Below are 14,995 nucleotides of genomic sequence, written 5' to 3' on the forward strand. Positions count from 1 at the left end.
GATTCGAAATTCAAATGTAATATTTTTTTATAATTAAGTGTAACAGTATTTATGGCCAGACTAAGTATATAACACAAGCGGAGTTGGGGTGGATCGTTAGTAATTTATATAATGGTCCTTTTTATATTGTGTTTATATATAGTTGTAACAGGCTATGCTCCGCAGTTTAACTTGAAGGCAGAATCATCTAAATATGTGGCGTGATTTGACTATGCTGGTATGTGGTAGTCGAGCACGCTTCGGCACGAATTGGGCCAACTCGCACCAGGGAGGTACCACACCCCCACAGAAGACCAGTGTGAAATAGCATTCTGCTGTGTTTCGTTCGGTGAGTGGGGGAGCCGGAGGCCCATATCCTTTTCCTAACCCTTCCTAGTCCTGTCCTTTATTCCTCTCAAAAATCCTTTCTTATTCCCTTCCCAATTTAAAGTCGGCAATCCATTTGTAGAGGCGTAAGGTTTGCAATGGACCTTATGCCTCTACAAATGTTCATGGGCGGTGGTGGCGCTTACCATCAGGCGTCCCACCAGCTCCATTGCCGACTGTGACATAAAAAAAAAGATAACTCAGCACATAGTCATAAAACAAACACAAAAAATATTATCAGATTTATGTAAATATTGCATAAGAAGTGAGTGTTATTTCGAGGCCTTTTAAAACATTTTTTGAGAACAACCCGACGATTATTATCAGTCCAGAAGCGATTATGGTTATTTTTTAAATTTTCGTCACAAAACCCTTTCGCGATGATAAGAGTCTTTTCAAAAGTGGAGATAAAATGATCCGTTCAAGCTCACTGGAAAACACGCTAAAAGCTTTTTCACTCTTTACAAGATTACTGTCCGATTTTCTTTATATTATGATGACGTAGATGAATTCTATGAGTCGTTTTTGTTTATTTTTAATTGGGCTGACTTATATATATGTGTGGTTTTAAGGACTAAAGAGTATTTTATATTATTTGAGGTTTTTTGTTTTTAACAAAACGGGACAATATATTAGGAGTTTGCTTGTTTATCTATTAGAACGCGCTAATCTTAGGAACTAATGGATTTATTGTATATGATCATGATCTTTGAGTGCTATAGAATATATACTTACCACAGGCAAGAGCGGACCGCTTGTAACGTATGGACACGATCTTACTACTTACCAGATATCAAAGCAAGATGATTAAAGTAGCGAGGATGATAAGAGCGAGTATGACGGACGTGACCGCTATGAGGACGAGCGACGTGACGTCAGCGCTGGCCACCTCGTTGCTAGCTTATAGGACTCACCAATAATAGTAGCGAGGATGATAAGAGCGAGTATGACGGACGTGACCGCCATGAGGACGAGCGACGTGACGTCAGTGCTGGTCGCGTTGCCGGTGGCGTTGAGGGTGACGTTGCAGCCCCACGACACCGCGTCCACCCATGAACAGTTGGGATCGTACCACTCGGTTGATGAGTCATCTGGAATTGAAGCAATAGTTAAGAAATTAAATAAATTTAACTTTTCATCGAACTTGTTTATTTTATTTCGAAACTATAACGTGTTTAACCTAATACTAAGTGTAATCAGTAGTAAGCTTGAATTTTACTCTTACATACTCGTATGTCTATGTACGAATAAATATACAGAGGCGTTAAGCTTGAAAGAAAAAATAAAAAAAAAATTTACACCATGGACCAGCGAAGGTGACTAATATCTACCTTAATATCAAGCAAGGAAACAAGATGTCACTAAAATACATAAAGTGAATCGGAGATTCGAAATTCAATTGTTCTCTTAGTCATCACATATGGGGCTTTATTTACAACAGTATTATTTATTTTAGGCTATTATGAAAGAAAAGAAATAGAAATATATCATAAATATAATAAAGCAAACGTTATCGCCACGTAACAACGTTAAAACTAATTCCATTAATTAAAAAAAAACATACATGGCATTCGGGATAGACATAGCAATGACTTCGAACTATTACCGCTAATTTTCAGTGTACCCGCAGTGTTTTAAATTCCAAGCTCCACTAAACCTACATACATTTAATAGATATATTAACCATAATATTATATACGCAGTTTCACCCGTGTAAGTCCGTATCCCGTAGGAATATCGCGATAAAAAGTTGCCTATGTATTATTCCAGTTGTCCAGCTATCTACGTACCAAATGTTCATTGCAATCGGATCAGTAGTGTTTGCGTGAAAGAGTAACAAAAAAACATACACAGACACGTACATCCATCCAGACAACCTTTCGCATCTATTTTTTCTAATCTAACATTAGTAGTACAATAGTACGATATAGATAATTGAGTATTTGTGTAACGGTAGATCTACATTTAGAGTTTGAAGCCAAAATGTCATTGTAGACTGAACAAAGGTTTAAGCCCTCATTTTTATAGTTACCTCCATCAAACTCAAACTTGCCGAACAATAGGGCAACTATTTATTATATCCATTAGATGCAATTAATTTAAAGCTTCCACAGAACGGGTATATTAACAGAACTGTTGAATGAATTTAAGTGATGTTTTAAATTATATAAAAAGTTTTTGAATAGATAACAATTTTTTGTCCTCATCTTGCGAGTTATGAAACAGCTTGCATTTATTCTTTCATCAATGGTTATCTAGATGCTTAACCCAATTTTAGATTTTTTTTAATCCAGGCATATAATGCATCATATAACTAACATTAATCAATATATTATGAACAATTTAACTAATTTTATAAAGAGAGTTTCTTTGCTTGTTTCTTTGGTTGAACGCGGTAGTCTTAGGAACTGCTGATCCAATTTGAAAAATTCTGAAGGTTTTTTAAATAATTTACTTATGTCTAAAAGTGAGACAATTTAGTTGATTCTGTTAAAACGTGTCAGTAGAAATTATTGTATGATTATTTAAACAGGTAACAAAACCTACTCACTACTTAATTTTAAGAAGGTTATTGAACATTACAGACTTATTGAAAGGATCAAATTAAAAGGTTACTGAACCAAAAGTAACCCGGATTTAAATAGGTCAATATTTTGGATGAAATAAATCGAGTGAAATAAACAGGTTTATATCAACCCTCATTAATGTCTAATTGCTAACATTATAAAGTCTTCATAGGATTTATAATACTTATTCCTATAATTTTTCCAGAAATTCATTACGTTTATGACTTTAAAATATTCAAAAAGTAGGGTAGTCAAAAATATGTGTATTCGATAAATTTTTTTAATATTTTAATAAATTGTAAATTATTTGTTATTTAAGCTAAGTTTGAAATGCGTATGGCTATATTCAAATTATTTTATTCGCACTTTCTCTGTTCTAAATAATTTTAGAAAAAGACTTTAAGTTATTTCACATAAAAAATAAGCTGCAAAGATTAAAAATTCTGATTTTAATAATACCCTTTAAAGAGTTTCTAAGAGCATCAACTTCAATAATGCCGCGAACTTAGTTGCATTATTTACGAAGAATGTTTTATTCTAGGGTTCTCATCAAAAACAAGGATTCGTTTTAGACATTTTTATAAGGCGACAAATGTACAAATATACATCTTATTTTGATATGGATATTGCTTTAAAAATCCATAGGGCGCATTATAAAAATTCTGCAGTCTACGTGATTAGGTCACGTCTTAAATCCTATCCTACTAATATTATAAATGCGAAAGTTTGTAAGGATGTGTGTGTGTGTTTGTTGCTCTTTCACGCAAAAACTACTTAACCGATTGCAATGAAATTTGGTACGTAGATAGCTGGACAACTGGAATAACATAAAGGATACTTTTTATCCCGATATTCCTACAGGATACGGACTTACGCGGGTGAAACCGCGGGGCACAGCTAGTCAATAATAATTCTAGTGTGGGTAAAAAACAGAGGTATATATATAATATAGATCGCCCAGAACCATTACTTTCCCGCACTGGAATTAGTACTGCTATAAGACGACAAGTTAACAACCGAGATATGACAATACAGTAAGGAGACAGTTATTTATCAATACAAGAATTATCTAAACAACGATGACTGAATAGACCTTTGACTTGTACAGTTCCAGCATTGAATTCTATACCATTCGCTGAGACAATTGGACAACAGATGTGTTGTATTGACGCTAAACTTACACAATGACCTTTGACACACGCAATACGTCCTGTACTGGTTTTGTTGTAGATTAATCAAGTGTTATTGGATACCTTCATAGCCTCGCTCATGTGGAATATATTCGATGTGTGTGTGTTATTAAGATTAGACTATCTGCTCGGTTTCGCCCGTGGTACATATTTATAGTTTACTACTGCCCCCCGCGGTTTCACCCGCGTAAGTCCGTATCCCGTAGGAATATCGGGATAAAAAGTTGCCTCTATGTTATTCCAGTTGTCCAGCTGTCTATGTACCAAATTTCATCGCAATCGGTTCAGTAGTTTTTGCCTGAAATAGAAGCAAACACACACACATCCTTACAAACAGGAGTGAGAGTCATATTATACGCTACCGGAATAATTGTTCGATCTTTTAAAGAAACGAACAATGAAAAAAACATTTACAAATTGATACATCTAATAATTGAGTACTTAAGAGAAAAAAGTATTTAAAAAACAGACCCAACATAATTGAGTTTTTTTTATCAAATTTGCCTTATAAATCTCTCGTAAACAAAAACAACATAGTTTGGTTCCCCGACCCACCACAGTATAAATCTTATCAACATTTAAGACACCAGCGATAGTGGCATTAATTAATCTTTTAATTCATTGTAGACTTCATTTATTAAAGCCACCTAATTTATATTTATCCGTAATCCGGCTAAATTATAATGCCTGTAATCGCAGTTTACAGCTAATTAAGTTCGCATAAACGTTTTAACTCCGCTTCGTTAATGGAAAGTCTACAATGACAAATGAGAGCTATCTTCTTTGGGCTTAAGATTATAAGAAATGTTAGTTAAATCAGTATTTATTCAGCATTGCGAATTGGATAACGCTCATATTAGATATGCAAAGTTTGTACAAATGTTTACGCAGACAGATTCAATGTGTGTGTGTGGTGTGTTAAAATAACACCTTGCATATGAAGGTGGGTGTTGTATAGGTGGAATAAGTATAAATTATAAGGAGGTATGAATGAATGAATGATACTTTATTGTACACACTAAAAGGAAATATAACAAAGTATAGAATAAAAATACAAATTGCACAATAGGCGACCTTATGAATGACAATATGAATTAAAGAAACAATACAGAGAAAGCGCATAGATAAGTGGTGTATACTACAGATATGTTTATATACTCATTCTAAAACTTTCTTATAAATTTTAAGGGCACCGTGCCCGAAGGGTAAAACGGGAGATGTTTGTCTGTCTGTCTTTCTGTCTGTCTGTCCATACGTACTTGAAACTTGGTAGTTATAACTATAATAATGGAGGTAAAGCAGCGGTTGGCGCGGTCAAACATTGGATGGGTGTCTATTTTTTTTTAAATAGCAAAATCTCTTTAGCTTATTTGTACCGAATCGTTATCGCGAGTGCGACTCGCAGTTGACTGATTTTTGTAATTATCTCTGATTTCTAATCATATTTAAAAAGGTTTATTCAAGTAAATTATGATTAAGATTTATTTAGATTATGTTTTTGAATCACGCCAAAATTACTAATCATAATTTCATGAAACTTGAAAGTTTAAGCCGCGTTATATTACATCAATACCAAAAAGTAGCTAAATAATACATATCTATAGCTCGTGCTTTTCAGAATGCAATATTTTCACACTACCAGTCACTAACATCACACAAACATTGATAAATTACGTCTCATATACCAGAAATATGCGACATTACTCACAACACAGTCTAATTAGATCTTACTGCACACATGTATCACAGTTTCCTGCAATTCAATTACGTGCTTTGACGTGTTACGTTTAAAATAACGGTTTGAAAGAAGCGGGATCACTTATAAAAGTTTCCGCCTAGCTGCCTTTTCCTGGTCGTGGACGATTTCTCGAGGAGTTCCCACGACCTCGCCTATTAGACACAGTAGAGTTTAGTCGGTAGGTCTACTGCCGATGATATAGGCAGTAGGTATCCGACATAAAGAATAATAAAATTTCGTTAGGCATAAATTTTTAAATTTCAATGGTCAATAAGCCAGCTGAGATGAATACCATACCCATTGTTACATCTATATTCTGTTTCACGTATGTCGTGGCTACACTTTATCCAACTGTGAATAAAACGTAACAACGACGTTACGAGATGCTCGAATAGAAAATTTTTTTTTTATGTCATAGCGGGCAACTGGGCTGGTGGTTCGCCTGATGGTAAGCGATCACAACCGCCCATAAACATTCGCAAACGTAGGGCCTCTGCGAATGCGCTGCCAGCGTTTTTTGGGGTAAGGGAAAAGGAATGGATTAACGACTGGAAAGAAGGAATGGACTGGGACGGGTGAGGAAAAGGAAACGGGCCTCCGGCTCCCCCACTCACCGTACGAAACACAGTGGCATGCCACTATTTCACGCCGGTTTTCTGTGGGGGTGTGGTACTTCACCGGTGCGAGCTGGCCCAATTCGTGCCGAAGCGTGCTCGACTACCACAATGATATAAGATCTCGTGTTTTGCACTTGTCCACCCATGTTATCGTCGTTTTGATGAAACCATTGTGGTTCAAGTTATTATTTAGCCAAAGTTCACACTAAAATAAGTTTTGCCATTTATAAAAATAAGTTTTTTGATTATAAATGTTTACAGAAAATATCAAAGATGAAACATCTAAGTTCGTCATTATGGAGCGTCCTTTTTTGAGCTAGCTTCTGTTGAAAACCAGATTTTTTATATATTAAGGAATATATATAACTAGCTATCCGCCCGCGGCTATGCCCGCGTAGTCGCAGGAAACTTAGACCCGGGGTTTTTCTCGCACGTTCCCGTTCCCGTGGGATTTCCGGGATAAAAACTATCCTATGTCCGTCTCCTGGGTCCAAGCTACCTCTGCACAAATTTTTAGCCAAATTGGTTAATCCGTTCTTCAGTTATAAATAGTGTAACTAACAGCACTTTCTTTATATGTAGAATTTTTTTTTTACGCAATTAGCGTATTAAAAACTGTAAGTTACATACATTTCGCGTACCTACTAAAATGGCTTCAGCCCCTGCTCTAATTAGCGAAATTGGTAACGGCGTAATGCCTTGACCAGGATATAAAATAAATATTTATTTTAACATACATATAAACAGATGGTTTTACTCACAGTTGGTAACATTGATCCCTCGAGGTAGTATTCGTGATAAGTTCATGGTCAGCCGCTCGTCCTCCTACAAACAAATAAATGTTTATTTTAATATTAGAAATCACATTAAGCTAAAATCGAGCACGCTTAGCTACCGATCGGGCCATCTCGCAACGAGTAAGGTGATATAGGATATAGAATGCCAATGTTAGTGTGTTACGTGCGGAGAGTGGGGGCGCTGGCCAGTATACACTTTCCCAGTCTTATTCTTCATTTCCTCACCATCCTATCCACTATCCCTTTTTTTAATCTATTTACAGAGGTGTAAGGCTTCATTTTCATTAGCACGTAGTACTTAATATCTGGTACCTCTTTTGCGGACTATGAGTGTCATAGACAAATCAAAACACCGGGACAAATAGCGTTGTTCATTTCATTCAAATTTGTTAACCGTTTTTTCATAAAAACTTGAAAACAAATAGCAATTAAATTATATAAACAAACAGCTCCAGGCTTTGGTGAACGCACACTTAAATGAAATACTTCTACAGGCAAAAGTTAGCATTTGAAAAGGCAAGGTAAATTATGACTATAAACCTGATTTACTCGCATTTTATGCGCTCCATTTTTAACGTTAGCTGCAATATTCAAATGAACTTTAAAACTTCTCATATAAAATGTTTCAATGCAAATACTTTTTAAATAAACATTTTATCGAACATAAAAGGGTGTTTGATGGAAGTGAATAAAGAAGTTTCGAACTCCAGAGTTCATTTGAGTCGTCGGATTTTTATATAAAGTTGGCCCGTTCGGTTTTGTACCGGCTCTATAGTTTGGGACGTACAAGTTTTAAATTTCAATTTAAAATCACATATAGCGGAGCATGAATAGCTTCGTTAAAATATGTTTCAATACAAGAACCGAGGTTTAAACCGAGTATATTTAGAAAAAGTAAACCGTGTGGTTTATTTGGCATTTGTTTGGCTGATTGATTTTTTTAGGAAGAGTATTTGTCTTTATTATTAGGACAATAGGTATTCAGATAGGTCTGAAGAAAGATTTACTCGTACGGCGGATAGCATGAACTTCCATAGTAGATAACTTTTCTGTTATTTTATTTTATTTTAACTAGAGCTTATAACTAAAACATAATCACCAGGCGAAAGTTCCGAGGTAACAAAGCCAAAAAATCTGTCGAATTGAGAACCTGCTCTTTTTTTGAAGTCGTTTAAAAAATAAGGACAGATTTTGCTTTTCGTTAAAATTATGTGCCACTAGATCGACGAAACTTATAACAACTTGGTAGGTAATGTGCATTCTACACTAAGAGCGACGTCAGTTCATAAATTCTAATTAGTGTTACTATAGTTCTATAAGTTAAATAGTAGTTTCTAGTAGTTAAAAGAAGTTTAAACTAATGATCATTTAAATTGCATACTTACGGTTTATAACAGTAAATATTATATTAAAACCAAAAGTAAATGGCGTTACTAGTTTTCGTTTTACTTTCAAATAAAAATCTGGATAAAAATGTAGAAATATTAGTTATTATTATTATTTCATGAACATGAAGAAAAACTTATTGTTTTTCATCTAGGTTATTACCGTATCGTTTTATAGTTGACTAGGCGTTCATCCCGTAACCGCCCGGATATCAAGATTCCTGTTTTATCACAAGAGAGAATTTAATCGGGATATAAAAAGTATCCTATCACCCAAGTCAGATCATACCCTGTCTGTATACCAAATTTCATCAAAATCCGTTCAGTAGTTTCAGCGTGATTGCCGGACAAACATCCAAACAAAAAAACTTTCACAACTATAAATAATAATAGTGTGATTTTCAACAGAAAGGACTAAAAGACGTTCTCCAAATAATAACAATTTTATTCGTCGAAGTTTGTTTACATTATTTATATGGTTTCATCGGCTTTCTACCTGGATGCTAAGATTACGTTACTTATATAGTAACGTAATAAAAACCCATATAGGATTTAGTTGGGCCTATCACAAGAACAAAAGTCGACGTTAATTATTCCTCAAACACGCAACACGACCCGACCGTGTGTTTTTCCCCACGAATTCGCAAATTAATTCTGGGATTCGTTTGTTTATATTCAACAAACTTAAGATTTATACTTTTAGAGCACCGGCCTGAGCAATTATTATTTCATACGGGAAGTAGGGCCGTTGATAGGGCAACATTTTTAGGGTTATTTGGGAGGCCTGTATCCCAGCAGTGGGAACATATATGGGCTGATGATAAATGATGAATGAATGGAACATAATATTTTTTGGGAAATGGATATTGTTTTATTTGTAAAGAGAACTTCAATGATATCTTTTAAATCCAGATATTAAATAATGTATAATCGTTTATTGCAATAAACTTTCATTTAAGTCTTCTTAAAAGTCTCTAATTTCCTAGAGAAAGTAGCTACCCTATAAACATGTATCACGAATCTTAGTACAACAAGTATATATATTGTAATATATTGGAAAAAAAAGGTTAAAAAAACAATTGAAATATGACGTTAACAATAATAATTTAAAAGCTATTATAATATAAAAAAAGAACACAAAGTCCTCAATTGAAACAAAAACAAAATTAAAACAAAATCATCATTTAAACATATGGCTAGGAGATAACCAGCAGGGTTGCCTCCAGTGGGTTTTATTAAAATAATCTTGTTCGTATTAAGTCAGAGGCTTGATTAAATTTTTCTCATTTTCTCGCGAGTCGCGACGCGGTAGTGTTCTGTTATTATATTTGACACACGATAACGTGATTGTTGATGTAATAAGGTCGTGAATACAGTGGCGTAGCACGAATTTTCGCCGCCTAGGGCCGACTGGAAGTTTGGCGCTCCTTGTTAGGATTCCAAAGGGTAAAACGGGCAATTATTATTGAGGCTTCGCTATTCGTCTGTCTGTGATCAGGGGAAATTGCAGAATTTACGCTGTTTAGGTGTTTTCCAAATTAATAATTAAATTGGCTCTATGAAACTTTTATTCCGCCTGGGGCCGGGGCCTCCACTGAAATCTCAAATTTGCCACTGCTTGTATACATAAATGATTTGGTTGAAGGGATAGAATATAATTTGTCACGCGCAGTGAAATGACTGTCATTCCATAGGGAGTAATGTTCATGTGGATTTTGAAGGGATGTCGCGTGATAATATTGCAGTATGCTTTTGTAAACATAATGTTATATATTATATTATTATGCGAGACACAATTTTGTATGTAATTTAATACGTTGTGGGTTCTAATAAGTTTGCTGGGCTAAATCTCAGATAGTACTTCATGTGTTATTAGAATATACAATATTTGCTTATAGACCGAATTCTGTTCTCTCGTGTGGATTCCATACTCATTGCGCTTTAACACGCTTTAATTAGCTTCAGCTGTTTGTTTATAAATTTGTTTGTAGCCGAAATCTTTAGACTCGACTATTAATCACTTTAAACTGACGAATTTAATTAAAAATTTATATACTTATTAGGGATGAAGCAATACAATACTTTCATGAGTTTATTAATGATCCTGAATAAGATCGCGATGTTAAAATATTTTCCTTACGTATATATACTCTGTATAAGGGAGAGAAGTGAGATAATTTCGTTGATTCTGTCTATCAAAGTGTGTTTCACAGCTTTTTAACTATGTTTTAATTATAATGGATTTGTCATGATACTAATCGTAACATATATATTTTATTAACGGCAAGGGTGTCGAATAAAAACCTCTCAGTTGAACGTCCGTTTCGTAATCCTCACCCTTCCAGTAAATTCCTTTTTTCTAGTCGTCAATCCTTTCCTTTACCATTACCCCTTAAAAGCGGGTAGCGCATTCGCTGAGGCACTACCTCTGCGTATCTTCATGGGCGGTGGTAATCGCTTGAGTTGAACCACCAGCTCAGTTGTCCGCTAAGAAAAAAAAATCATAAAACTCTTGGCTTAACAAGAGCATTTACAGTGAAACATAATATCTTTCATGACTGTTTGCAATGTCCGTAAAATGTTGAATAATAATGTTTATCCAACATTATTCCTCTTACGCCATGACTCGCTCGCAAATATTTGTTCTTTATTTTGGCCCCAGTGTTTGTATTTAGGAAATCGCTTTGTTCTAACTCCGCTGCGTTGACTTGTTATTGCGATTCGATTTTCATATTATGATTTTGTCACTTACTTTCGGTTTTTTTTAGATTGGTGGAAACTCTATTGGATTCCACAATTGTTGTCTTATATTTTTAACGACTTTTAAACATTTAAATATTAGATTGGTTTATTGTGAATGTCTATTGCTTTCAGGTTTGGACGATTGTAGATCATTAATAATTTTTATTATATATTTAAATAATTTGACTCGTTTTTTATTTAAGCATAATTAAAAGCAGTAAAATAATTTCTAATTAAGAAATTTAACGGAGAATTTGAGAAATTACTTCTCGGAAGATCATCAAAATCGGTTTACCCAGTCGAAAGTTTAGGTAACAAACAAAAAAAAAGAAAAATTCACCGAATTGCGAAAATTTTTCTTTTTGAAGTCGGTTATACGTGATACAAAAGATATAAAATATTTATATACAGTTAATAACCTTTAGTAAAAGACTTATCAACGGATTTATTCATTATATTATTAACGCGACGTTTCGAACACTTTACAGCGAGCGTGGTCACGGGGCCACCTCAGTCCCTGTCCCTAAGCTCGAATAAATGGCGTTTAAAATCCGTTAAAAAGTCTTTGATATCTAAATGTATAATACTCGCGCAAAATCAAACACAAGAAAGTACCAAGTCAATACCCTTGCTTTAAATAATAGCGGAAATAATTTACAGTAAACACAATTAATCAGTCAATTCTTGTTGAAAGAATTTACAAAAATGTTTACCAGAAAATCTTCAGGCAAGCGGGTAACTTAGTTAAATTACACCGTTTGTTTAAAAATGGTATTCAGACGCGCCAATGAACTGAAAAATTACTTCAATTAACCGCTTCGCCTTCCTTTTCAATCGTTCCTGATAAAACTGCGGGTTTTCTAAATATTAAATTGAGTGAACTTTTAAATTTTGAGACTGAATATTGTAATATTGTTTCATAGCATTCTGTGTGTGGTAGTCGAGCACGCTTCGGCACGAATTGGGCCAGCTCGCACCGGGTAAGTACCACACCACAGACCGACGTGAAATAGCATACTGTTGTATTTCGTTCGGGGAGTGGGGGAGCCGGAGGCCCATATCCTCTTTCTTACCCTTCCCAGTCCTTTCATTTATTCCTCTCGTCAATCGTATCCTATTCTAATTTGTAGAGACGTAAGGTCTGCAATCGACCTTACGCCTCCCCAAATAGTCATGGGCGGTGGAAGCGCTTATCATCAGGCGACCTACCAGCTCCATTGCCGACGATTACATAACAAATATTTAAATGTAATTGACACAGTTTTAAAGAAGTATTTTTTTTATTAATTTCAAATTGGTGGTTCTAAAACTATCCAATCTATTTTCATAAACAAGTTGCAAATACATCACTAACAAAGTTCCAATTACTATAATGAACACTGAATCACACCTATAGTGATGTGCACAAATTACTCGATAGATTCACACCGGCATCGATAAACCATGTAATAAGTTACGTCACTGGTTCTATTGAGCTGAACGGAGGAATAATGGCGGGCTATTAATCTGCCCTGAGTTTACTCGCGTTTACTCTGTCCAAGACCTTGTATTTCAGGTATTGGAAGAGAAATTCCTCAATGTTAAATGGTATGTTTTATAGGCTGTGATATTCTTAAATGGGTCACCTATTTCTATTGAACATCCGTCATTTTAACTAGGAAATATCGATAGCTGAAGCTCGTGTTGAAACAAAGGGTGTACTGCTCTGAATTCTGTTACGATGTTTCATGTATTTGATGTTCTTAGATGTATTTAAAAACAGTTTTTACGTCTGCAGTTTCATTTGCATTTAAATACCTTGGGACAGTTTAAGTTTCGAAAACGATTCAAATTAAAACGTAAATATCCTAGACCTCGTTTATATGTTGTTTTTAATAAAGGCGCATTTAAAAGCCTCAATGCTCATTAAACAGTATGCAATCATTAATATGCTTGATGACGTCATAACTTTAAAATAACGTTACCGCAATTGCAAGAATAATTCACGGGACCTTAAATTTATTGTCGGGTAGCGTTTTATATAAAATTTAAATAATAAAAAACAAGTTTTCAACATTAAGCCCCGTTATTAATGATCACTACTCACAAATGAATTTGTAAATATATTGTTGATGAATTTTCATATAAATGCGTAATGCATGTAAATGTAAAACATTACATAACATTAAGATTATATATTTGAATAAGTTCTATACCTTTCTTCCGTCATCTCTTTGGAGGTGAACGTGTAAGCGTGGAACCTAGGGATATTCAGTTCGATTCCCGGTAGGGACGCACAAAAAATGAATTTGTCTGGCATGACACATAAAGCTGACCACCTACTTGTCCATAAAGTGTATTGATCAGTGAAATAGATGTATATCATCTGCCCCATACCCCACTAGGGAACACGGGACTTCACTTAAAGCTCTCTTTGTTAATATAGGAAAACATAGTACATAATAAGTTAGGTAGGTGACTCGGTGATTGAGGCTAATTTCAAAAGGTTTTTTACAGGTTCGAGACTTGCATAAAAATTCTATTAATTGTACTATTTCTATGTCTAATAGAGTTTCTTTTGCTTTTCTGCGATCGCTGTGACAAAAATATTGCAAAATCCCTTTGTTAGTTAATAATTATTAATTAACATTGTTTGCATATTAAATAAAAACAAATCATATCGAAAGCTTCTCTTACAATGTCCATCCATCGCTTATTTACCACTAGAAGTATCATATCTGCGTCGAGGAGTTTGTAAAATGCAACGTCAATTTTATACTTTAATCCCATGACATAAAATTTAAATTAACTTGTTTGTGCATTTCTATTTGGTCAGCGTCACTTGTCCACAAAAACAGTTTGCGTTCAAAAATATTTAAAGTTTCGGCCATTCCTATATTCATATTAATCGGAATATAACTTTTGATAGAACTATAAATCTAAATGGACATGCATTTTATATCAAAGAGTCCAAAATATAAAATTTTAATTCAGTTTAAATGTAATAACTGCAAATATGGTAGAAATGTTTCACCATATTTGATATGATATGAATTTCCGGCTTCAAAAGATAAGGAATAAGCTAGAGGATTGATGAGGGAAATAAAGGAAATGACTGGAAAGGGTATTTACATGGGACTCTGTCTCCAATATTCTCTGAGGATCACTTTAATCGGTGCGAGCTGGCCATATTAAACCTTCTGGTATCCAGAAAACATAATATCATTCAAACGGATATAAAACGCATCAGCTATGTCCTACAGAAGAAAACTCCTGTAAGATCTATAGACGCAAACCAAACGACGAACAAAAGGCATCAAGTTAAGTCTTTCTTAAACAGTCTTCAGTAAATATAGACAGACGTACGGCTTAAACTCAAGGATCGGAGCATTTGAAATTTGAAAGCCATTTTGCGAGCATCTTAAAGATGTACTGTATTCGTAACGAATATTTCACTAGAAAAATATGAGTTTTGTTATTTATGGAATGCAAGGATGAGAATTTGTTGAAAGGCAGCTTTATATCTGAAGAAATTTTTGTATATCTTTGTTTTTGAGAGTAATTCGAGATCACTTTAAGAATACTAGTATTCGGCCTGTCCCGTCACAGTATAT

General features: G+C 34.5%; 1 protein-coding gene across 2 annotated transcripts in view; it reads right to left on the minus strand.

Annotated features, from left to right (window-relative positions):
- The window catches only part of LOC119830726 (5-hydroxytryptamine receptor), a 62,646-nt gene that overhangs the window by 10,307 nt on the left and 37,344 nt on the right, over window positions 1-14,995 (minus strand). For both annotated transcript variants that reach the window (XM_038353842.1, XM_038353841.1), the window contains 2 exons: window positions 7,240-7,303; window positions 1,281-1,457 (listed from right to left, as the gene is read on the minus strand). In XM_038353842.1, coding sequence (XP_038209770.1) covers window positions 1,281-1,457; window positions 7,240-7,285 — 223 coding nt within the window. In that variant the 5' untranslated portion in view covers window positions 7,286-7,303. The remainder of the gene's footprint in view (window positions 1-1,280; window positions 1,458-7,239; window positions 7,304-14,995) is intronic.

Source organism: Zerene cesonia, chromosome 12 (genome assembly GCF_012273895.1).
Source record: "Zerene cesonia ecotype Mississippi chromosome 12, Zerene_cesonia_1.1, whole genome shotgun sequence".
NCBI lineage: Eukaryota > Metazoa > Arthropoda > Insecta > Lepidoptera > Pieridae > Zerene > Zerene cesonia.